General features: G+C 42.1%; 2 protein-coding genes across 2 annotated transcripts; both read left to right on the top strand.

Moving 5' to 3' along the window:
* The first annotated feature begins 436 nt into the window (after nucleotides 1-436).
* Nucleotides 437-8,112, top strand: lrrc58b (leucine rich repeat containing 58b). Its single transcript, XM_061691773.1, has 4 exons — nucleotides 437-1,274; nucleotides 4,776-4,904; nucleotides 4,980-5,257; nucleotides 6,042-8,112. Exons 1-4 carry the CDS (start codon nucleotides 817-819, stop codon nucleotides 6,236-6,238), a joined length of 1,062 nt encoding a protein of 353 aa, XP_061547757.1. The 5' UTR covers nucleotides 437-816; the 3' UTR covers nucleotides 6,239-8,112.
* Nucleotides 8,113-11,835: 3,723 nt separating this feature from the next.
* On the top strand, nucleotides 11,836-24,439 carry gpr156 (G protein-coupled receptor 156). Its single transcript, XM_061691314.1, has 10 exons — nucleotides 11,836-11,963; nucleotides 17,311-17,468; nucleotides 18,074-18,201; nucleotides 18,607-18,742; nucleotides 19,194-19,304; nucleotides 19,595-19,720; nucleotides 19,855-19,950; nucleotides 21,075-21,311; nucleotides 21,972-22,130; nucleotides 22,581-24,439. Exons 2-10 carry the CDS (start codon nucleotides 17,349-17,351, stop codon nucleotides 23,811-23,813), a joined length of 2,346 nt encoding a protein of 781 aa, XP_061547298.1. The 5' UTR covers nucleotides 11,836-11,963; nucleotides 17,311-17,348; the 3' UTR covers nucleotides 23,814-24,439.
* Nucleotides 24,440-25,333: the final 894 nt, after the last annotated feature.

Here is a 25,333-nt window from a genome sequence, read left to right as displayed (position 1 = left end):
AGTCTTTTATTTTGAAATGCCACATCAGATTTTGATGGGACCTCTTTTGTTGGAGACCTGGGGTGGTGTAGTGTCCCCCAGAACTGGACCGGAGTTGCGATATCTCATTAAGAAGATTTAACAGATTTTTTCAGTCAGGGATAATGAAAGCAACATATGCAGTTTTCAGAGATTTTTATTTTGAAATACAATATCAGATCTTCATCAAATCTCTTTTCGTGGAGTCCTTGGTGGTCTGTCACACAGATCTGGACTTGTCTTGCAATACCAATGGGATTTATGTTGGGGTGGCTTTGGCTCAGTAGGTAGAAAAGGTTCGAATGCCTGCTACGACTGTCCGCATGTCGAACTGTCCTTGGGCAAGACACTGAACCCTAATTTGCTCCCAGTGGGCCTGGCAGTGTCTCGCATGGCAGCAGTCGCCCATTGTTTTATGAATGTGTGTGTGAATGTGAGGCTTTGTAAAGCGCTTTGGGCACTGTGATGATGTAGATAAAGCCCTATATAAGTGGAGTCCATTCCCATTTATTTTTCCTAAGATATCAAATAAAGTAATTTTTTAATGTATGTATGTATTTAATGTATTTCAAGATTCAAATTAACTTTGCTGGTTGCATTCCTAAACCGAAGAGCACTGACGTCCATATTATTGGGAAGCTTTTATTTTGAAGGTGGCTTCGCCGCGAGTTGGCGACCTACTACCGTAATGCCTAGTATGAACAAAACTCGGGGCGGCTGACTTGACTGCTACTTTTGGAGTGGAGGCTGGCTTGACCGCAGTGGGGCTTTGGGGGGGTTGAAGGAATCACCCCCAAAATGGAGCTCGGCGACGGAGCAGCGGTGGGGAACGACGGCTCGCTCGACTTCTCCCACTCGAACTTGAACATTTTCACCACGTGCTGCGTCAGCGACGAGAAGAAAAGAGACACCAAACACCTCTACCTGAACAACAACCGGCTGTGCTCGGTGCCCTCTTCGGTGACCCACTTCGCCAACCTCCAGTTGCTGGAAATCAGCAACAACAACCTGTCGGCCATCGGCGAGGACATCACGCGGCTAGCTCATCTCAGGACGCTCGTAGCCAAGAACAACCTCCTGAACGAGTTCTCACTGCCCAAGGGCTTCTGCTCCATGCAGCTGGAGGTGTTGAACTTCAGCGGGAACTGCTTCGAAGAGATCCCGCTGCAGTGCACCAAGCTCCGGCGTCTTCAGTCACTATCACTCGGCGGAAACCGACTGAAAAGTATCCCCGCCGAGATTGAAAACCTAACCAGGTAGGTCACCCAACGCTTATAAACGTAATAATGTCGCCACTAATATGTCACAAGTGTTGAGTATGATGTATGTGCACATAATGTCGTCGCTTTGTCGGGTTCATGGGGGTTGAGGCCTGCGCTACAAAAGCGCGGTTCGGAGGTCATGCGAGGCTACTTCATCGACAGCTCGGGATTTTCAGTGTCACAAAGGGGTCCACAAAAGCGGGCCAGGTCGCCATGGCAACAAAGGTTGTGGAGTTCACCTGCGATGAACACACTGCCCTTTGACCCTCCACTCATCAAAAGGTCACTAGGTCAGCTGCACAGTGTGGTTTAGTTTTTTTTTTTTTCTCCCCCACATCACGTGAGGTACAAAGTGAATACCTGAGAGTCTTCCTGGGATTTAAAGGTTATCGTTGTGGAATTTCAATAATAGAGAAATAGTTTCCTGAGCTTAGTGAATGTCCTTATCCATGGATCAAAGCTCAGAAAACAATAGATAGGACTAGGGATGCACGGTACTCGCTGTACGTCTGTACTCTTAAAACTACTACACTATTCTGTACTCCTTGAGCGTGTTTTTGCAGTTTGGCAAATAGCAACCAGGTCTTCAAAAAGAAGCCGCGTGTGCTTGCTGCAAGCTGCTTGATGAAGCCTGCAGTAAAACTAACACAAAATGAAGAAGATTACATGCTGTGTATTGAAGCAAACACACGGGTTTGTCTTGCAAAATGACATAAAAAGGCAAACAAATGACATCAACATTGCAGTATAAACCTTTAAATAACAAATATTCAAACGGTGCAGCAATTTAAACAGAAAGATCCCTGTATGACAATACTGGCAGGCATATTCGTCCTACGCTGAAAAGTTCAGTCAAAAGGAATTTTGACTGAACGTGACGTAATAAATAGAATAATGCTTTGGAAAAAGTTGCTCTGTGATGCCGTTCGAATCGTATGAGGTAATTTCACGATGGGTACAAATGGAAATAGAAATAATCTGTTGCAGAGTCAAACCGTCATCATGATATCATGAAACATTTGTTAACTGGCCGGCAAAAACGGGCATTTTTAACATTGTTCACACCCATCCGTGCGTAAACGACTTTGTAATAGAAAAGTAGTTTGTTGCATTAAGGTCTAGTGAAGTATGATGACATTTGATGACCGCTTGCATCAGGGACCTCAACTATGAGGCATATATTTGCACAACAATGTGCGTGGTTTTGTGAACTGTACAACTTTCGTGGCGTTTGAATGGAGAGGTTTAGTTTTTAGTATTTCTCACATCCCTGCTGTAGTGCATGGAAACCTTTGTTTCATCACACTCGGAAAGTTCTTTGCTCGTCAGACTGTTTATCTGTAACCACAAACAACAGTTTGTGTAATACTGTTAAAAATTTACTTAGTCTTTGTTTGGTGGCAATATAAACCATATCCAGTTGCTTAAGACCGTTCCTTAATGTTTGGGCAGACAGAAGTATGTTTTTGTGCAAAAGCATCTGATTTCGCTTCCCCTTTTCTTAAATATGTCAACAACAGTTATTAAAAAACTCTAAAATGGCTTACTTTAACCAGGATCCCTCGCCGCATCGTGGCCTCAGTCGGCTTTGCGCTGGCCTCTGTGCTGTAAAATGCGTGAAATAAAGTTTTGAATGGTTCTCAAACTGCTGCTTTTTTGTCAAGTGCTTGTAACTCTAATTTTTGCTCGCAGCTCAAGGCAAGAAAGCGGCTGTGTGATGACTCGTATCTCGAAAACCTCATTAGTCGGGTCATGCGTCTGTGCCTAAAAAGCAAAGCATGGCGAGTCTTTGTCACCGATAAGTGCAGCCAAAAATGACAATCATGGCGCGTTTGTGGTTGACTGAAATAATAATAATAATAATAATTAATCACAAAAAACGGCGGGTGTCGCAGTTGCGCCGTTGCGAGTTGAACACTTTTTTTTCGCAGTTGTCCAGTTCAGTCGCATTGCTCAATGTGCAGCAGTGCTAACAATTGGTCCATTGTGTGTTATTGGTACTTTATTCATGTCTTGGGGAAATTGGAGTGCACCGCTCGGTTACTAGTTTGCTCTCCAAAGAACAACAACGTGACACCACCTAAGGGAAGTTGCGCTATGGCAAATTGTCGAGGAAGAAATATTTTGGTCCATAAAACTTCAGCATGGGAACATGAGTTCAGAACATTCAGAAATACAAGAAAGAGATGTTAGTTAAGCCAAATGCGGGACCTTTGAAATAGAGTGCCAAGTGGGCACTTTCACTTGTTCTTTTCCATAAATCTATAAATGACTTTATGACTAGATAAAACGACACCACATCTGTTACTACGCACAGAATGTTTTCACGTGTGATGGACAAGTCCATAAAAAGCCCAAAAATATTTTGTCCTTGCTGTGATTCTAACCCATTTATACCATTTAAAATTCCCGACAGGACCCAGAGCAATGCTTGGTGAGAGTGAAATGTCTCCACTCGTGAAGGTTTTATTGTCTTATCATTCAGTAGCGCGCTTCAGTGACCTGCTCAGAGATCCGACCTCCACGTCTTATCGCAATTGTTTTCCGTGATGCGTCATGTGGTGCGGTAGATGTTACTTCATTGAAAAGCCCAGGCTATACGCTTCCTATTTATTTATTTTTTTTGACAGTGAAAGTTGTTGAGTTGCAATAAAGTTGGACTGTAGATAGCTCTTGCCCTCCCCTTTTTGACACAAGCATCAATGTATGCAGCATGAGCGCCCCCTACCGGTTGACTTTGTTTATTTCAGGTCAATCTGCTTAAAAAAAAAATTGTGATATGAGAATAGTCATATTTTGTCCTTGAGAACAGTTATAATAAAACATTAAAGCCGTTTTTTTGTATTGTTGTTTAGTTATTGTAGTATTACAAATAAGTCCCATGTCTAGTAAAAATAAATAATATTATGAGAATTGTTTCATTTCTTTAAATGGGAATAAAAGTATAAAGTTGTAGAAAAGTGATACAGTATTAGTCAATTTCATTTTACAAAATACAATAATGTAATGGTAATATAACCATCATGTCAATTCATATTTATATTATGAAATTTTTAAATATGACAGGAATAGTCTTCAAAAAATGAGAATTCATTCTTTTAGAAAGGTTGTAATTTTAAAAAGTAAAAAGTGTAGAATAGCCATATTTTATTTTAGAAAAAAGATAATCTTTTTTTGTATTTAATATTATAGGAATAAGTTCTGTGTTTAATGACAATAATACATCTGTAGTTTTTTTACAATTTTTAAAGTGTTGTCATAAAAATAAAGGGAGGTTTTTTTTTTAAGTCTTAAAATCATTAGTCATCATTTTATACGTAATGTAAAAATAGAGGCAATGATCTGCTTATAAATTGAGATCATTTAGATCCCAAATAACCTAGGAAAAAAAATCCCTATCAAGCATTAGCGTCTATGTCGAAGTTGTCTGTTTCATGTTTCATTCATGATGTTGTTCTATCTTTATGGACTGTTTCCCTATCTTTCCTCTTGTAGTCTGGAAATGTTGTATCTGGGTGGCAACTTCATCTCGGCCATTCCCGCTGAGGTTGCAAACTTGCCCTACCTGAGCTACTTGGTGCTGTGTGACAACCGCATTCAAAGCGTCCCGCCGCAGCTCACCCGGTAAATTAAGATCTCGTCACCATTATCTCGCTGAGTTGACCTCGCCTCACCCTCTTTTTTCCCGTCCGACTTCAGGCTCCGCTCGTTGCGCTCGCTGAGCCTCCACAACAACCTGCTGACGTACCTGCCCCGGGAGATCGTGAGCCTGGTGCACCTGCAGGAGCTCAGCCTCCGCGGGAACCCGCTGGTGGTGCGCTTCGTCAGGGAGCTGATGTACGACCCCCCCTCGCTGCTGGAGCTGGCTGGGCGCACCATCAAGAGCAGAAATGTCCCCTACTCGCCGCCAGACTTGCCCTCCCACCTGGTCAAGTACTTGAACCTGGCCAGCAAGTGCCCCAACCCCAAATGTGCCGGTCAGTTGTTTCTCGTCTTTACAGGAAAACCTCCAAAGATAAGCGCGATCCACGCTGATTTAGTTCAAGACAACGATCCCATAGAAAACAAATGCTACCCTCACACAACCTAACGACTAAAATATAGTGAATATTGAAAAATATGGATGACTGAGGGGAGGCTGAGCTGTGCTGTTGTGATTAAAAACAGTACTCTGTCCTTGCTGCTCAGTACAATATGGCTAAGTCGACAATGATAATAAGAGAAGAACGGAATATTTACAGGACAGTGATTGCTGGTGACCGCATTTGTCTCATCTTTAAAATAAGTGTTTTTTTGTATGTCAGGAAAAGCCTACTAGAACATCTGAACTTTATTGGGGGTTAATCAAAGCACTTTAATTGGTGACAGGTGTGTGCTATATATATCCATCCATCCGTCCATTTTCTGAGCCGCTTCTCCTCACTAGGGCCGCGGGGGTGCTGGAGCCTATCCCGGCTATCATCGGGCAGGAGGCGGGGTACACCCTGAATTGGTTGCCAGCCAATCGCAGGGCACATACAAAACAAACAGGCATTCACAGTCACAACTACGGGAAATTTAGAGTTGTCAATTAACCTACCATGCATGTTTTTGGGATGTGGGAGGAAACCGGAGTGCCCGGAGAAAACCCACGCAGGCACGGGGAGAACATGCAAACTCCACACAGGCGTCAACTTGACTGAGTTGATTCAATTTGCATGATTTCCCATGCGGAGGAAAAAATGAGCAGTTGCCAGCATGACCTTTTGGTCTCTTCGGCAGGCGTCTACTTCGACTCGTGCGTGCGCCACATCAAGTTCGTGGACTTCTGCGGCAAGTACCGGCTGCCGCTCATGCACTACCTGTGCTCGCCCGAGTGCACCACATCGCCATGCAACTCCAACCCGCAGAGCGACGCCGAGTCGGAGGACGAGAACAGCGTGCCCGCCGACCGCCTCCTGAGGGTGCTGCTGGGCTAGGACCGTACCGCCTCCATTGTGCAGCCCCTTCATGTGCGCGTTTACGCACAATTTCTACTTCTAGTATACACATCTAGTGTAGATTTAAAGGGAACATATAGTGCATTGTTTTCACAATTTAAAACAATTCCGTTGTCTCTTAATTAGGGCCTGACCGATATGGAATTTTCTTTCAGGCCGATTTCAATATTTGGCAGAGTGCCATTCCAATAACCGATTCATCGGGTGATTCATTTGAAAAATATGTAATAAATAAACTAATTTCTATTTTGGTCCCTTAACGGCTCCAACAATAAAGATATGAATTACAGGTAGAACATTTGACTGAATTTACTGAATTTGGCTGCCCTTTAGTAATTACTTAACGTCACAATAATTTTTATCTTTTTTTTTGAATGTCATTGTGTTTATCTTTTGTTGTGATGTGTTTTTTTGGAAAAAAAATATATATAAAAAAAAAAAATAGGCCGATTTGAATAGGGTTACTATTGGCATAATAAATCGGTTGGTCGATTAATCGGTCAGGCCCAAGTCTTAATCGCAGGCCTTTGAGTTGCTTTTTTCAAAATACCCCAAGGATTCACCACAAATTTGAATAGACCATTTCTCTCATGCAAGTGAATTTGAAATCAGAAGTGAGAAGAAATTATGCTTGTAAAATTGGCTGAAGTTGCGGGGGGGGGGGGGGGGGGGGTGGAAATCAGGTCAGATTGTCAGGCAAAAACATTTTTTTTGCAAGAAACATGAGGTCGACTATTTGGTTTAGTAAAAATAAATGGGCCGGATTTGTCCCCTGGGCCTTGAGTTTGAAACACTTTATGTAGTTTTACCCTGGCACGTAAAAGATTTACTTAGTCGTGTAGTTTCGCACTTGATGGGCGGGCAGGCAGTCCACACAACAATGAATCACCACAAGCACTTAAAAAGTTTATTTCCCATAATATGTCCTCTTAAAATTCTATTGGGTGATCTCAGCAGGTTGCAAATTTTTCGGCAAACGCTCGTAAATGAAATGTGCCGCTTATCTGACTTTCATGACATTATAAACGAAAATGTGTTCTGTTCGAGGATGCTTACATTACATACTGATGCAATCATTTTAAATCAGAATTTCTACTTTATGAGAGCTAAAATGTATCGTAGCCTTAACAGGGAGCTTTTAAAATCTCCTGCGTTACAATGTTAGACGTGCGACTGTTACAGTGGCACCTAAACCACAATACTAATACCGTCTTTCTAATGTCTTTTCAATACCGTTGTCCAGCAATGTAATATATGCACCCTGAAATGTGACAAGATTACTAGGAATAATTTTTTATTTTCGTATTATCACAGAAAATGTATGTCTAACCTTTTTTCAGAACTGCTTTTATACCAATCATCATTTGACAAAAATAAATGAACTCTACTTATTTAATTAACCTGGAGTGTAGCTTGTACTTAAACAGAAAATGTATGTACAGTACTTTAATTTGATTATGATAACAACAATAAAAGACATGTTTACTTGTTTATTCAAGTTTAAAACTGGTGTTGATGTTATTCTGATTTAGAATCAATAGTTGCTGCAGGAGTGTGTGTATGTGTTTGTGGAACGCGGATCAGATTTTATTGGGATCATAAACAACAAATGTTTACATTTCTGAAATTTTAATGAAAAATTCCTTTATAAATGAATTGTGATTCAAAAAGATAGTTTTGCTGCCTGTTTGTTTTGTCTTTTATGGGACTTGCACAGTAGTGTCTTGTTTTAGCCTGATGAAAATCTGTCATCTGCAGTTGAGGACCAGTCTCCCTCTTTAACATAATATCATTCTCTGGGTTCCACTTCATGTACAAACGACCAATAAAAACATGTTTAATAACGGCGTGTTTACAATGAGTATCTCCATTTTGAAAACTTCTTGCCAGGCGAACATTTTGCAACGCCGCTCCGATGTCAATTGGCGAGCCGTGGGCAAGGGAATATGCTTGCAAAAAAAACTGCAAAGACTATAAGATGTCAGAGGTTGATGGCCTCACACCCGTCCGAATAATACCTCAAACAAAATATCAAACAACTGCAGTACTGCACGTTTACGTGTTAGAACAGTAGTCTGCTGGAACTTGTTTCTTTTTGCACCTTCTATTTTTTCACCCTCTGATGAGCACGCACTTTTTCCATGTGTGCATCACAGAGCACTGCTGTTTTTATTATTATTAATTTTTTTAAATTTATTTTTATTTTTTTAAATAGGAGCTATATGGACCACACATGTAAAGGCCTTGCACGTGACAAGAGTTGACTGTACGCTCAGCTGAGCCTTTACACATGACAGCCAGCATAAATCCAGAGTGGTTTCGAACAATCACGACTTTACAAAGTTGACTGTGATAATCCTACAATCGTGTAGGCAGGCCCATCCCTATACAGGAATCCTATCAAGGATTTTTAATGTGAAATTTAAATATTTTTTTTTTCAAATGACCACTCTCAGCCTGTTCTTTAAAATGTCCAAATTACCAACTAAAGTCATTATTACATACAAATTAATTTCAAGTACACACTGAAAACAAAGTAAAATTATGAAGGGGGGGGGGGAAACAAGTTTAAATGTTACAGGAATAAAGTATTAAAAATATTTTTTTCTCAAAGAAAAAGTCATTTGAGAAATAAGTCCTTTATATATATATATATATATATATATTTCATTACTGCTTTTCCTCCCTAGGGTCGCGGGCTGCTGGAGCCTATCCCCGCTATCTTGGGGCAGGAGGCGGGGTACACCCTGAACCGGTCTCGCCAGACAATCGCGGGGCACGTAGAAACAAACAAGCATTCGCACTCACATTCACACCTAAGGGCAATTTAGAGTCGTCAATCAACCTACCACGCATGTTTTTGGGATGTGGGAGGGTACCGGAGAAAACCCACCAAGGCACGGGGAGAACACGCCAACTCCACACAGGCAGGGCCAGGATTTGAACCCCGGTCCCCAGAACTGCGAGGCAGATGTGCTCACCAGTCTTCACCGTGCTGGCCATATATATTAGAATTTTTTTTTTTTAAATGCTATTTTCTATTTTATTAATTTACAAGAACAAAGTACATTTTTCTTTCTTTCTTTCGATGGTCACCGTAATACTTTTTCTCCACTTCATTCCAACTCCAATGTATTATTTGTTTTGATATGATTATTATTGATTATTTCTTTCATGTGCTTTTATTCATATTTCTTCAGTATTTTTTTTGTAATATCCTCTAATATGTCGTCGTATTACGGCACATACTAATAGACATCAGCATACAATGCAAAACGTAAGTATTCTGGAGTGAGCACAACTTCTCATTTACACTCGTAGTCCCTTTATGATGTCTTTAATTATATTGTTGCAATGTTTTCATTGTCATCATTACTGATTGTCTGGGACATTTCAAGATGATGAGGCTTTCAACTTCAGCTGTCACGTATCACAATAGTGATACAATGGCGGTTTCTGGTATGTGCAATATGTGCGGCCCCCTGGCGCCATTTAAGATAGGACCACCACTGATACAGCTGTAGCATCCCAGGTTACTGTTTCTACCATACAGCTTTAGGGGAAGGGGGGAACTAACAATAAAACTTTCAATGAAAAGTGACAATCTGATGCTTCAACCCTTCAGTCACCACAGTCAGCGCCCACTTGCTGCTAATCCAGTTCCGTAGCAACCCGGCATAAGGATTTGTCTCTGGGTCGGTCTGTCACAAGTCAAACGTGGACTCGTCACTATGTGCGTTAATCCCTTAAATTAGGTAAACTGACAGTTTTGGTGTCCCACTTGGAATAATTAAACTCACTACACAATACGTGGGAGTCGAAGTGGTCACATGTTGATGATTCCACGGCAGGAAACGGCTGCCACCTTGCCAGCAATAATAGAGCTGGAAAACTGTGATGTGATAAAGGTTTGCAGTGAATACACATCACATGGACACTTCATTAGGTACAGCTGCACAACTGCACGGATTCTGCCTTTAGGTGGACAGCAATGCTCACCCAAAACAGACTTTTTTTTTTTTTTTATCCCCTCAACTCAGTCATCCCGAGTGAGTTGAAATGATTTTTAATCATGTAAAGCACCATTGAATTAACCTCGTGTACGAAATGCGCTACCGTATAAAAATAAACGTGCCTTTGTTTAGACTGATGGGAAAAGCTAATTGCGAGCATTTTCATTTTTGTCATGGTGACAAAGTAAAATAATTGTCATGAAATTTGAATAAATCACCTCAAATTATGACGAAATATCTTCCTTAGTTAGTCCCAGGAAATGTCATAAAATCATCATAGCACAAACAACAAAACAACAAATCTAATGGTGGCCTAAGACATTCGCACAGTAGCAGTACAATAATTTAACTTGATTAGCTGACTTCTGCTCTGTGTGTCTGTATGTGTGTGTGTGTGTGTGTGTGTGTCAATGAAATATTCAGGCTGTTAGTAATCTGACCGTAGTCGTAGCCAGCAGGCCTCTAGCATCTTGCTAACAAGTCCACCTTAAACCCGATCTGGAGGGACACACGATCGCGGCCGACACGCGCTGCATGTAACAGAGACGCTTTTGTTCCTCAACGGGACACCAGCGCTGTCATCAGATCATCAGAAGTGCTTGCAGCACCTTGACACTTGCTCTTTTTTTTGGTTTGGATTGCCAATTCCCTCTGGCTATTGCTTTTTAAAATGACTACACATGCACCAGCCAATGAGATCCCAGCCTATATTGCATCACTACTAAATTTGATGCCTTGTTTTTATGTCTTGCATAATCCTAAATTGTAAAAATAATTGTGTATAATGTCAGGGCACGTTACACATGGAGCAGGTCTCATAATCATACCCACTTTTGATTGAAATTGTCAGACGCGTATTTGTTTAACAATATGCGGTTGTAGTTTGCAGTGCTGTCCCTAATATTTTGGATACCTCATCTCAGCCCGTGAGAGGAAGAAATAAGAGAAATATATTGTTGAATGTATACCTGTCTGACAGTGGTCATGTGAGTGTATTTGCAACGTAATTGTGTTTCCATGACGACGATGTCTTAATGTCTTTCTTCCAGCTGTGATTTGTGCTGACACGCCCTCATCAGGAATGACCCTGTGTGTGTGTGTGTGTGTGTGTGTGTTTTGTTCTTGTCTTTCTGTCTTCGTGTGGCCCCGGCCTTGACGCCTTTATTGTGTGGACATTACTATAGGGCGAATGCTTGGATGAGATGCTTTCACCTTGAATAAATTGTCCGTATGACACCTTGATGTATCCAACTATTGTTGCATCAGCCAATGCACTCAACGTGATCTGCGTGTGTTTGAATGTGTATGTCTTTCCATTCAAACAAGCCTGTTTGTTTGCATTGTAGACTCCTCCTGCATGTGCCACCTTGTCCCAGAGGACTCTGTCACAGCCCTCGTCGACCACATGAGCCGTGACAGTCTCAACCCTATAGATTGGGAAAGTGTGTGCGAGAAAGAGAGAGCCTCACACACACACACTCACACCCTTCCTGTGACACACACACACCTCCCTCCTCACTAACTCTCAGTGTGGCGAGCTTCTCCTGACAGGAGCTGGTGTGGAAAGTTGGACGCGCACGCTTGGGCATGGTGGGATTCTTATCCAGCGTGGGGATCTAATGCGAGGCCACGTTAGACGTCTCGTGTGCCATGGAAGCCGCAACGGGAACTGACGTCGGGATCATCCTCAGGTTGGCTTGATTCATTTATCCGTTCCTCCCCATTGATTCTCTTTCGTCATCTACGCGCGTTGGTGAGTTTATATCTTTGTTTTTGTGATGAAAACTTGACGAATTAATACGTAAATGTAGCCACAATATATAAACAGTGGAACCTAAAAAAAAATGGCGTTCTAATTTCTAAATTCATTTCCCCATAGGAAATAATGTACTGTGGAGTGAATTACAGTGATATAGAAAGACCATATAAAAAAATATTTTTAAATATAGATTTACCCCACACCGTTTAAGCACATTTAATCTTTTTAAAACACTTTTTTTATATACTGTAGATCTTTGAACATATATAGAAAATTTGGTACGTATTGTAGTGACTCTGTGTTAGATATGCCTTAAAGAGGCGGGGCCTGTGGGGGCGACATGTGAGTGTCTGCTGTGGGCTCCAGCGTGAGTGCGCTCGTTGTCTTTTACTGTTGTCTCTCCTTTCCCATATGTGAGGGCTTTAAGCATGCTGTAAAAACCCGGAAAGAGTACTTAAAAAAAAAAAAAAAAAAACACGATATAGTGGGGCACGAACTATGAACCGCAATATAGCGGGGGAACACTTACTGTAATCAGTTCCATGTCACATTTATTAACTGTACGGGCAACGTTTTAATTGCCATTTTAAAAATTCTTAACTTTCAAAACCGGAAAAATAATGATTATTCATATTCCATGAAGACAACATGCTTTTTATGAGACTGTTTTTTTCTCTCTCTCTTTTGTAAATAAAACATGAGACTGCTGGTCGCCGTTTGTCAGAAAACAATGCTGTTGGATATTTAATTGATCATCAATCAGGCTCGGAATCGCTTAGCAAGTGGACTCTTTGATTCATGTTTTGTCTGTGTTCTTTATCATAGTTGCTGCTGTAGCAATATTTGATGTATTTTTAAGACGTTTGGGGTCCTGGGAGGAAACCACATTTCTCATTTGGGTCGAAAAGGTTGGGGAATCCCTGATCTAATATGAGTCTGACTGAAACTAACAGCTGTTTTATTAGTCCACATCCCCTTGTCTATTCCATGTTTTCGACTAGCAAGAACTAAGTCTTAACTCACTCATTTTGGTTTGAAGCGGTCGCCTTCCCACTTGTAAGTAGTGCTCCCAAAAGCTACGAAAACCACGCCGCATTGAACGCATCAGCCAGAGCAAGAGACCATAACAAATGAACAACAACGGCACTACTTATTATTTTATTGTCATGAAACTGCAGGTTTATTTCGGTTGTCTCCTGCCATTTGTCTTAATCGTGCGCAACCAGCAGCCATACGCTATCGACGTAGAAAGCTTAGATCCCGAGCCGAGCAGGTACTAGAAATAGTACCTCAGTGCCTGGTCGAGCCGGGTAGGTAAAACGCGTCCCACAGAGCAGATTCCGCTAACCAGATTATATTCCCCCTCCCATTCAGGCGCCATTGCTGCAAAAATGCACCACCGTGCTCCCAGAGATTATCCCCAATAAATTGCATTCTAACTCAGCTTAGAGAATAAACTGATAAAGGGAGCACTGGGTGAGGTGGAATGCCTCAATATTTGCCCGGATTTACAAGAGGCCAGGAGCCACGGTTAATCTTAATCCTAAAAATGGGACAATTAATACAGTGAAACGGGGTTAAACGCTATTGCTTCGATTAAAAAGTCAGACAGGATCAGTCTAAAGCAGTGTACACACAAAGTCTAAAAGTCAGCAAAGGCCTGATTGTTGGATGTCTCTGACAGATGATCCTGAGTGTGTGTTAATCAGAATCATCTTTATTTGCCAAGTATGTCAAAAACTCACAAGGGATATGTCTCCGGTAGTTGGAGCCGCTCGAGTACGACAACAGACAGCCATTTGACAGAAAATATTTTAGGGGCATAAAAACAAAAACAAAAACACACAATACGGAGAGTCACTGAGCAATGAAAGGTTACTGGTAATGTAGCAATGCCAATACAGGTTCTATTTATTTTTTTGACAATTGTGCAAATGATGCAGAGTCCTCTCGCAATTTAGTGTAGGTTGAAATGACTAATTGAGCGATAATCTCGAACAGTGACCATTGTGCAAATGGTGCAGAGAGAGTGATAATTTCCTTCCTGATCTGCTCAGAAAAAAATAAATAAAAAATCAGGGCCAACAATTGTTAATGTTAAACGTGTGCAATAGTTACAAAGGCAAATCCTTATGCTTGTGGTCAAGGCCGAGTTGGGTCGAGCCGGAGAATTGGGCGATTGGGACGTGAATTGGAGTGGTCGCAAATTATTTATTATTGTAATGTTATCCGTCACTTTGGATCGGGGGCGGAGACTCACAATTGTCGCTGGAGATATGATGATGTGCGTGGTGTGTTGTGTTTGATCATCTCGAGTACACCACGCACTACAGAGCAGTACGAACAGACTTACGGTTCGAGTGGGCTACACACAACGATTTTGAACCTCTCAAATGATTTCTTACAATATCAGTGATCACACACGGAAGGATTTATGATCTTAAATACTGAACAGGTTTAACATTTCCGATTGACAAATCACTCTTAACACACCCCGCACCACAAGATAATTGCTTTGAATAATCTTTCAGAGCCATCCAGTAATTACTTTTTGCTGTCTTAAATCGCAAGGGAGGAAAAAATGCTCAAATTTGGTGTAATTGTTGATATGTTCTGACTTGAAGTCAACAGTACTTAAACAACAACTGGTATGGACGACGGATGGATGATTAAAAGACGCAAGAGCTCCCTTTACGTTAGCATTTAGCATACAGGAGGTGGAGAGTTGAATTTTTTCTTGTTGCACATGTATGAAGCTGTTAGTAGAAGAGAGAAAGGAGCAAGAGATCTCCTCGCTTTAGTCAAGTTAAGTCGAGCTCCAAGGAAGAAGTGAAGATAAGTGAAAGTTCAAGCTATAAAAGGACTTCCAAATCCTACTTGCTGTTTAGCAATCAGGTGTTACAAAGAATGTTGTGAACATGACCATAAAAACCTAAAATTCCTCGCTGCTGAATGTCGGCCCACCTTTGTTGACCTCTCCACAACGTGGGGTGGCGGAAATACTTCTTTCTACAGGGGGGCTTTCCTGCAGGAAGCGGCAGGAGTGCGAGCTAAACTCAGAAAAGTGACGAAAAGGACAAGAAGAGGAAGTGCAGATATTTCCCAGATATGCGGCTGCATTGTTCTTAGTCGGCACCGTTCCTTTTGTGGAAGTAGGTCACTGTGGGCTATGCATCCATTTGTCGTTGAAAAAATCAAATCTGCTGCAATGCAAAAAGACAACTAGCTATGTTGTTTTAATGGCCCTTTTTCACATTTATTTTAACATGTAAAACAGTAAACAATAAGATATCCATCCAACTTTGTAGAATAGAATTAGCCTTTATTGGTTATGCTAATTCAGTTCAACATCGGTTTCTTTGGACCATTGCACATTTTCCCACGTGTGAGAGATTTTGTTAGGGTTCACTGAAACCAAGTTTGAACTTTTTGGCCATAATTCCAAAAGGTACATTTGGTGCCGCAAACACAACATTGCTCATCACTGAAAGAACAGCGACCAAGCATGGTAGTGGCAGTATCATCAGTAGCTGGAACTGAGACATGCAGTATATAAACAGTTCCAAAATAATCTGAGGCACTTTAAATGTTGGCAGGTGTGTGCTGACTCCCATTTAACATGGGTTTGAAGGTGATTTGCCGGTCAACTGTGAGCATAGCCACAGCCGCAGTTATAGGAGGGTGTGCACACTTGTGCAACCACTTTATCGCAGTCATTGAGTTTTATTTTACCTCTCAAAAAGATTTGATTTTGTACCGGGTATAGGTCAGATTAATGTTGGCAAAATGTTTTGCTTAATTTAGCATGGTCGGTCTCATTTTACTGTATCACTAAAACTTGACATTTGAACAGGGGTGTGTAGACTTTGTATATCCACCATATTTACATCATAAGTAAATATGACTCAATACAATGTGATCAGCAGTGGTAAAAATGTATGGAAGTGCGCATATACGGAGACTCTCCGTAACCTCCGCTAACAACCCAGGCTAAACATAGCTCCTCTCAGCATACACAGATGAATCGAGATGTATCACTTCAAAATTACTCCAATTACTACTTTCAGGGCTTAGGTTTTATTTACGACAGTTTGAGCCTGGAAGTATTCGTTCACATTATTAACGATGGGAAAATGTGTTTTGCTAGCAGAACAAATTTGTTGAGACTTCATCAACTCAGACAAAGAGCAGACGCCGCTCAGGTAAACGCCGGTCGGAGCCGCATGTGGTTGAGTCACAGTCGGTCTGTATGATTGTGAGCTCAAGCTTCAGCCATGCGAGCGCATCTACATGTCGGTGCAGAGAGGGCAAGGCGGGTGGAAGTGCCCGCGGGCACAGTGGCAAACTGACTTTGTCGAGTCTGTGTTTGTCACGCCTACAGTTTTGTGATAGTCAGAGGTGCAAATCACAGCTTGGCTGAAGCACACTCTCAACTCACGCCAAGAATTAAAGGAATTTATTTATATGAGCAATTTGAAAATTGGTTAGGTAGAAATGATGTTATCCTGTAGCGGCAACAGCAGTAACAACAAGCAAAATATTACATCACACAACAGAAAGTAATTTGCACAGTCACAGGTCGGAGGCAATGAATGCCAATTGAAAAGACATTTGGGCTTTACGTCTGCAATTTAATGACATGAAGGTATTCATACAATAACGATTCTACATCACTTCAGGAAATAATAATAGTAAAAATAACTAACCGCAACTTTGCCGGTGCTTGCTCAATAGAATGAGATCCAATATATGCGCTGTGTAAAAAAAAAAAAAAGTTCTCTTGCAATTATAATGTCAGTAGTAATAACAATAATCATTGTAAACTAGTAAAAGTATTTCAAATAACAAATAACAAAAACAAGTAATAAATTAAAAAACATCAGTAAGGTCATCATTATTTAAGCATACAGTACATAGTATTTTTGGCATGTTGTCTAGTGGTGTGCCAGGAGATTTCTTTTATATAAGACGTGTTTTGGCTTTTAATAAAAAAGAAAAAGTTGGGAAACAGTGCACTAAAGTAACTATTATGACAAAATCAGTTCTTAGCTGTTGGCAAACCCAATACTAAACATATTTTGAAATGAGTAACAGAACGTAACGTTACTATATTTGTCAAGGCAGAACTTGTATTGGACCTTGCATGTGTACCTAATGAAGTGTCTTAGTAGTGGGCGTCTCTGTGAGAACGCCACACTGTGATCGACTTTGTGTACTGCAGGTGAAAAGTAAACTACTATTTCCGACATTTCCCCGCCATTTCTTTTCATTTTTAACAGGATGCGCGCGTGAAAGTGGACTGACCGAGAGGCCAGTCATGGAGCCCGAGTGGAACTGCAGCTGTCGCTGTGATTCCCCACTCTGCCTCAGCCGCTCGGGGGACCGCAGGCAGCAGGAGAGCATGGAGGTGCTGCAGAGACTGTGCAACCTCAGCAGGGTAATCACAGCCACCAGTCATATATTTTATTTTATTACACCGTGCATTCAGAAAGTATTTGCATTATTCGCTTCGCACACAATTTGTTACGTTACCGCCTTAATTCCAAAATCGACCCAATTAATTTATCCCTCCAAATTCTACATGCACACAGTACCTCATAATGTTGACGTAAAAGACTTAATATATATATATATATATATATATATATATATATATATATATTTTTTTTTTTATTATTTTTTTTCTTAAAACAAAAACAAACAAAAAAATTTAAATTAAGAAAACATGTTTAGTGACGCCTGTAAATTTGCCGTCCGGCATTCCCAAATTAGTGAAATTTGTCATTTTGGTAAAAATATAAAATAAATAAATACTCCACTGACAAATTTGTACTTATTTCAAGTAAAAAAAAAAATGGCTTGAAACAAGTGAAATATTCTTTTTAGTTTTTGCAGCGAGACGTGAACTGATAGCGGCCGGGTGTTGTGACGTTTGCGGTCGTTGTTATCGCCATCTAGTGGCGGAGTGTTTGAAGCTCACAAGTAAAGGTCGTGAATAATTTGGGGATGCACCGTATATGTTAAGGCGCGCCGCGTTCTCAGGTGGCGGCGGACTTCCCGAGACGCTCGCTCTCCCCGGTGCTGAGCGCCGTGGTGTGGTCGCTGCTTTCCTGCGGCATCCTGCTGGCCTTCTGCTTCCTGCTCTTCACCCTGCGCTTCAAAAACAACAGGTAGCTCACACTCGCCAAGCTCAGTCTCTTATTGGAGCAAATGACCTATTTTTAGGTGAAAAAAGTGATTTAATTTGTAGAAAACCGATGTACATTTTAGGAATCGTTTATTTTATCACTGGGAACAGTGTATTCTTTATCCATATGGGAAAAAAACTAATATTATTGCAGCTAATTGTTGAATTGATTTCATTATCAAATGTACATGTATGGTTGTATGTGTTATAATGCCATGGCATGCACACCAGAATGAGTAGCACAATGCCCATTGAATTATCATGATGCACTAAGTGTTTAATTCCTTACATTCTATTCTAGTGTTGCTAATTGAATACCTCTTTGACAGTGTTAATCAAAACAGAACTGACTTTGAGTGTTTTTGTGCGTTTGTTTGTTTTCTACAAGGATAGTGAAGATGTCCAGTCCCAACCTGAATGTCCTGAGTCTCTTGGGAAGCGTCGTCACCTACAGCAGCGGCTTCCTGTTTGCCGTGGACGCGCCAGCGCAGCCCCAGATGGAAGCGTCGACAGCTCTACTACACGTCAGTAGCGCGCACGTCGAACCATCCGTTTTCCGTTGTAAGGTTTAATTAATTGTGTAAAAGAAGGCCAAAAATGGCGCTCATAGTGGGAGAAAAAAGTTACTTGTAAGACAGTCGTTCTACTAGTGCGTTGAATTGTTTCACTCGTGAGGACTCGCGAGGTCCCTGAAATTGCTGTCCACCCTGTCATTACGGTAACGGTAAACATATTTACAAGTGTGTTTCATAATTTTTGGTATCATATTATGTGCATAGTTGGATGTTTTCAAGCTTAACACGTCCACTCTGTCATAGTGAAATGTCAGTTGGTATAAAAACCAATCATGTGAAATATATTTGTCAGTCAGCTCGCTATAACTGAATCATGTTGCTAGGTGAAGCTCCGCCGCTTTTCCCAACGCATCGCCGGTTCATATACCGTTCTTCGTTTGGTATATGTTGCTTCCCACAGGCTCGGGTGTGGACCCTCTGTCTCGGCAGCACCATGGTGTTCGGACCCATCTTAGGGAAAACCTGGCGGCTGCACAGGGTGTTCACCCAGCGAGTGCCCGACAAGAGAGTGGTACGTATTTTGGTGCAGCGGAGCTCATTATTGGAACCTTGATGTTTAGTTCAATCGCAACTTCACTTTGTGGAGTTATCGTTCAATATTTGCCTGTGAGTGTTCTTATATTATCTGTCTACATATGTTGCTCCGCGGCTTGTGTTCAAATATCTGTTTTCCAAAAGGGGTTACAACGCCGTGACATTGTGGCTTTCTGTTAGCCAGTCTGTGGCGTTTTGCATCGTCCGTCACCTCCTTGTGGTCCTAACTCTCTGGTACACCTTTGTACGCCCGTGTTTTTACGTCAGATCATCCGAGATATTCAGCTAATGGCCATGGTGGCCCTTTTGATCCTGGTGGACCTGCTGGTCCTGACCGCCTGGAACCTCTCAGACCCCACCCGCTGTTCTCGATCGCTCGGTGCAGTTGTTAAGGTAAGTCAGGTACGGTTGAATTGATAAATATCACAATTTATATAAAAACTGATGGACTACATTGACTATGTTTGTGCCTCAAACGGATGTAACCTGATTTCCCCTCACCAGCAATATGTTTTTCCTCGTTCTAGATGGTGGAGAAGGAAATCTCTTATTCTTTGTCACAGCTTGACTCCTGCTCTTCTGTGTACTCGGATCTGTGGATTATCATTATAGTTGTTAAAAAGGTAGGTTGTTTCACCCCGCTGTTCAAAAATAATCATTCGACATTGGGTTTAACATTTAAGTTTGGGTTCTTCCCGTAAGAGGATTGCTGGAGTGTCACGGAAGGGCCACACTGAATATATAATAAAATAATACTAATTATGACAATAGAGGTGTCAATTTGCAACAGCAAAGTGGCAGTTTTTATGAGAATAAATTCATAATTCTACAGGGAAAAGTCATAATTTTATGAGACCAAAGACATCATAATGCTACAGGAATAAGATTCCAATTTGATCGGAATACATAATAATTTGACGAGAATTAAGTGTTACGGGACAAAGTAAAAAGTGACATTTTTCACAACGGTGAAACGATTGGATAAATGGAGTCGAATACGTACAAGACTAAAGTCATATTGTGAGAAAAAGTCATAACTGCAAGTTGTAATGTAACAAGGAAAAAAAGATAATATTATTTATGATGTACTTGTTATATTACAATTTTTAAAGTTGTAATCTTATGGGTAAAAGTCTCCATTTTCTAAGAATAAAGTCAGATTTCTGCAGGGAAACGTCGTCATTTTGGCGAGGAAAATTGACACTTTAGGGAATTTAAAGTTGCAATTGAATTTAAAGCCATAATTACAGCAATATAGTACAGTAGTGCAAGGAAAAGTTATACTTTCCGACGAAAAAAGTTATATCGTGAAAATAATCTCTTAATATTAAAAGTAGGAATCTTCCCAATATTTTTGTTGTCACGAGAAAATATTTTTTTTTTTTTTTTTTAATGATCAGAACAGTCATAATTTATGAGGACAACGTCGTATTGTGAGTGGACGAGTCCTAATTTTAAAATAAAAAAAGTCATAATTGCATAATAAACTCATAATATTACAAGAAAGAAAATCCAGAATTGAACAAAAAATAAAATCTGAGAAAAAAATTATTAAGTATCCCTGTGTGAAGATGAGTACTATTGCTGATCTTGTCTATTTGTTGGGCTCATGCAACACTTGTGTGGGAATTTCGACAGTCATTAAAACGACCACTTCTTCCCTCATAACTTTTCAATTTTTTTGTGCGAGCCTAATACACATTCGTAAATTCCCAAAGCAATTTTGTCACGCTGTCCTTCTATTCAGGTGTGTCTCCTGCTATACGGCACTTATTTGGCCGGCCTGACCAGCGACGTCAGCCACCCTCCGGTCAACCAATCTCCCACCATCCTCACCGCCGTCACTTTGGTCACCCTCTGCTCCGGCGTGGCCGTCCCCGTGGCCGTCTTCATGCCGGCTTGGCCCAACGTGGTCTACGGCACCGTGGCCGGGGCCATTTTCGTCTGCACGCTGACTACCAACTGCATGCTCTTTGTGCCCCAGGTAGGAAAGCTCATCACGAGAGCCCTAACCCGTTTTAAGAGGTTGCAACTGAGCGACTGTATACCCCGCCCCGCGGACTGCTGGGCCGAAGGCAAGTCCGAGTTTTGTTACCATGACGACTGGGGACAGAGCTCGAGCCTCGCGACTTGAGTGGCTTCTGATTGCGAGAGCAGAGCGCAGAGTATGTATCAATGGAGGATGACTCACACAAGTGTTTATGAGTCGAAAGTAAAGCTGGCAAACAGCTTTATGGCCCACTAAAGTTACGTTAGGATAAAGGAACGCATCTGAAGGAGAAGGAAATATTTCGGTGATGAGCCATGTGCTCCGAACACACCTGATCGCAACCCCCTCCCCTCGTGAACGTGCGCATTTTACAGTATCTGAATGCTTTCATCAGTCCGTCCATTTTCTGTGGCCTCATTGGGGTCACGGTGAGCTGGAGACTTTCCCAGCTGACTTTGGGCAAGAGGTAGCCAGCCAAACACATTGCACATGTGGATATACAACCATTCACACTCACATTCACAACTATGGACAATTTAGTCTTCGATTTACCATGCATGTTTTTGGAAGGTGGGAGCAATGTATGCCATATTACAAGAATGTATTTTCATTTTTTTTTTTTTTTACTCCCTCCACCATCGCCTATACGAGCAGCTGACGGAGTGGCGGCACTTTGAGGAGGATCACATCAACCCGGGTCAGCTGGCCAAGTACTTCAGCAGCCCCAGTAAGAGCCAGCCTTCAGTCTACAGCCAGGACGACGTCTACTTCCTCCTCGGGGAGAACAACTCCATGAAGAAGCTCCTCAACGAGGTACTATTCAGCTACATGTTTTTATTTGGACTTCAATTTTATAAGATGACATGGGTGCAGCATGGTGTACTAGTGGTTAGCATGTCTGGCTCACAGTTCTGAGGTTCGAGGTTTGAATCTCAGGCCTTCCTGTGTGGAATTTGCATATTCTGCCTATTTGGTTTTCTACGGTCACACCGCCTTCCTCCCACGTTACACTACCATGCTTGTTTGATTGATTGAAGACTCAAAATTGTCCATAGGTGTGGCCCTGTGATTGGCTGGCAACCAGTCCATAGTGTCCCACGCCTCTCGCCAAAGGTCATCCGGGAAAGCCTCCGGTTCACCCACAACACCAATGAAGACAAATGCTATTGAAAATGGATAGATGGATGATAAATGGAGCAGCATTTTGGGCTGACGCTCTCAAAGCAATCAGGTTTAACTTCATGTTTATTTGCCGTTTTCCAGAAGAACGCCGTGATTGACAGCTTGCAAGAGCAGGTGAGCAACGCCAAAGACAAGCTTCTGCGTCTGGTGTCAGCCAGCCAGCCGTCAGAGGAGCAGGACGTGGACAACCGCCACTCCTCTTCCACTCAGACCGCAGAATTGCAGTCTTGTCACCTTCCAGCTTCTCTACCTCATAGCGACGTCAAATCCAGACTCTCCCCAACGGCACCTGTCTCCCCTCATCTTGTCACTGCTCCGTTGTCATCTGGTGGTCTGGGTTCTTCTGATCGTCCACCTTTGCCTTGCTCCGTAACCCCCGCTGCTGCCCCATTTCCTCTTTATGGTGGGTTGGATGGAGGCCCATGCAACTCCATAACAGAAGACCCCCTCCGGTCTTCGGGGGGTTTTCGGACAACAGAGGAGACGGTTCAGTTTGTCAACTCCCAACAATCCCCCAGACTTTTGAGCCCTTTTGAGGTTGAAACCTTTAGTAATGGATCAGCATCCCCCTTGGGACCAAACACCAGACTGGCTGGTTTCGTTAGTAGAGAGAAGTTGCAGGAGATCCTCCAAGAATTGAGTGTGGACACTGTCTTGGAAACTGTTCTAAAATCTGCGAGGAGTCCTTCTTCCCATGCCAGATTTACCGAGACCTTGTCACTTTCCCCCATCTCTCTGCGGACCCCGCGTTCGCCGAATCCTCCTTTAGTCTTCCGCTATCCCAGCATCTCCCCCTACGCCATGAGGAAACGTCGACCGCCCTTCCACTCGCCCAGACGTGGTTTGACGCCGCCTTGCCTCCACGCAGAGAGGCGGATGAGGGACTGTCAGAAGCGAAGAAAGCACCCCGAGGGAGTCAACCTGAACGGAGGAGTCACCACGGATGGTATCAACCTCCAGGTTCCCAACTGCGACCTTGACGTACAAGATGAGGAAGTGAGAAGTTTGGCATCAAGGCCTCACGGCTGTTCTCTGCAGCACGTCGATCCGTCTGACGTAGAAACGGGCGGCGACACCAAAGAGCACCCCCGCGGACACGCGGCGGACCACCGCAGGTACTGGGACTCGGACTCGAGCAGCTCCACCGACTACTGCTTCTACCACCGACCTTACTGCGACTCCTGCTTGCAGCGAGGCTCGTTCCTGTCCTCGGACTCCTCAGACTCCTCGGACAGCGAGTACGAAGGTTACGATCTCTACCGCTCGGCGCATCCGGTGGTGTTCAAGGAAGACCTCAAACCCACGTTCGTTTAAAGACCACTTTCGGCAATGTTTTCACTAAATTCCCAAGATTTGAGAACAACTTCAGTAGCAATGAAGCTCATTTGCAGTTAGCGTCATTGAATTAATTTGACTACATTTTGTATTTAATTGTAATTATTTTTAAAGACATACGTACTGTACGTGGAAAATTCTCTCTTAACTTGCCGACCTTGAGTTCTGGCGCAAACAACTTCACCAAACACTAAGTCTGGGTAAATAAATAAATGAGGTGATTTGATTTTGAAAAATCTTATGTAACCTGCACACACTTGTAGTGCATACTACAACTTTGCAAACGATAACAATTGTCAAGCAATAAAGAGATAACTGTTTCTTATGATAATAGGTGCTCAGTAGAGAGAGAAGAAAGAAAAAAAAACATACACGTGCCGAAGATTCACTGTAACTTCTCTTAACAACTCAGGCAAAATTTAGCCCCATCCTGATATACAACAGTTTTACAACAGTCAAAATGGAGCTCTTCACATACTTCCTTGACACCAATTTCTACTTTCCTACTAGCCAGGGTGTGGCGCCAGCTTGTGACATATTTGGGTGATACAAAAAGAGCACAAAAAAATAGACAGAGAGCCGCGACTTGGTAGGGTTTTCATCGAATAGTTAAAGATAGGTTCCACAGAAAAAAAGTTTGCCATGAGCACTCAAGGATGAAAACACATTTGACATGCGAATGAAGTAGTCAAATCCAAGGAGAGCTCTATTTATCGTGTTATTTATTTTAATGTGTTTTCAAGCCTTTCCACTGAAGCGAGTCAAAAACGAATGTTTTACATGCATTATAACTTAGCATGCTCTCATGTCTTGTTTCATTGCTAAAACATTTTTGACACATGCTTTCGTTTGAATAGCTCACTTCCGGGACACCGAGCCCATAATGTCAGAAATGTATTTTTGACTTTTGTGGGACTAAAGAACACAAAGAGGTCCTGGCAACCCTCAAACGCTCGTCTGTTCTTACGTAATGTTCGTCTTTTCTTACTGAAGGGGAGCCTCTACCGCATGAAAAGGTCAACACCAAGTATACAAACCGCCAGGGGCTCGAAACCAGACTCCATTTCTATGCCTCTTTGCTTCATGCCCGACTTTGTTGCACTTAATTCCTTTGGTTTGCGAGTGGGGTCATTTGTAAAGTGAGATAATTAAGGATATGGGGCATTCGTTTTTTGGTTTATAAAACAAGAAAAGTGTCCATTTATTTTGGTCTCACCGTATCTTTCATTATTTTTGCTCGGCTGCCTAACTTCTGGGACACGGCTCTTCATTCTGCATATTGGAGCACTGACGGGCAGACTGGGAGGAATTCTCTTTGTAGTGTACAACAGAGGCAACACAAACCACACAAAAGACTCTCCGCCGGCTTTCGTGTGTGGGAGGGAAGACCAACTAAGATTAGCCTGACGCTGGCACACTTACAGAGGAATGGTCGAGTAAAGACAGCTACGTGAACACATCACACAAAGCGATAACGCAGAACAAACTTGATATTCCTA

This window comes from Phycodurus eques, chromosome 12, assembly GCF_024500275.1.
Source record: "Phycodurus eques isolate BA_2022a chromosome 12, UOR_Pequ_1.1, whole genome shotgun sequence".
NCBI classification, from domain to species: Eukaryota; Metazoa; Chordata; class Actinopteri; order Syngnathiformes; family Syngnathidae; genus Phycodurus; species Phycodurus eques.
The sequence above is the reverse complement of the archived record's forward strand: the minus strand, read 5'-3'. Positions and strand labels throughout refer to the sequence as shown.

What these genes read in the sequence shown, in the direction of transcription:
- lrrc58b (XM_061691773.1), top strand. Translation starts at nt 817, where the DNA reads ATGGAGCTCGGCGACGGAGCAGCGGTGGGGAACGACGGCTCGCTCGAC. An exon ending in GAGATTGAAAACCTAACCAG is followed by an intron (nt 1,275 to 4,775) that starts GTAGGTCACCCA and finishes TTCCTCTTGTAG; the next exon opens with TCTGGAAATGTTGTATCTGG. An exon ending in CCCCAACCCCAAATGTGCCG is followed by an intron (nt 5,258 to 6,041) that starts GTCAGTTGTTTC and finishes TCTCTTCGGCAG; the next exon opens with GCGTCTACTTCGACTCGTGC.
- gpr156 (XM_061691314.1), top strand. Translation starts at nt 17,349, where the DNA reads ATGGAGCCCGAGTGGAACTGCAGCTGTCGCTGTGATTCCCCACTCTGC. An exon ending in GACTGTGCAACCTCAGCAGG is followed by an intron (nt 17,469 to 18,073) that starts GTAATCACAGCC and finishes CCGCGTTCTCAG; the next exon opens with GTGGCGGCGGACTTCCCGAG. An exon ending in TCATTATAGTTGTTAAAAAG is followed by an intron (nt 19,951 to 21,074) that starts GTAGGTTGTTTC and finishes CCTTCTATTCAG; the next exon opens with GTGTGTCTCCTGCTATACGG.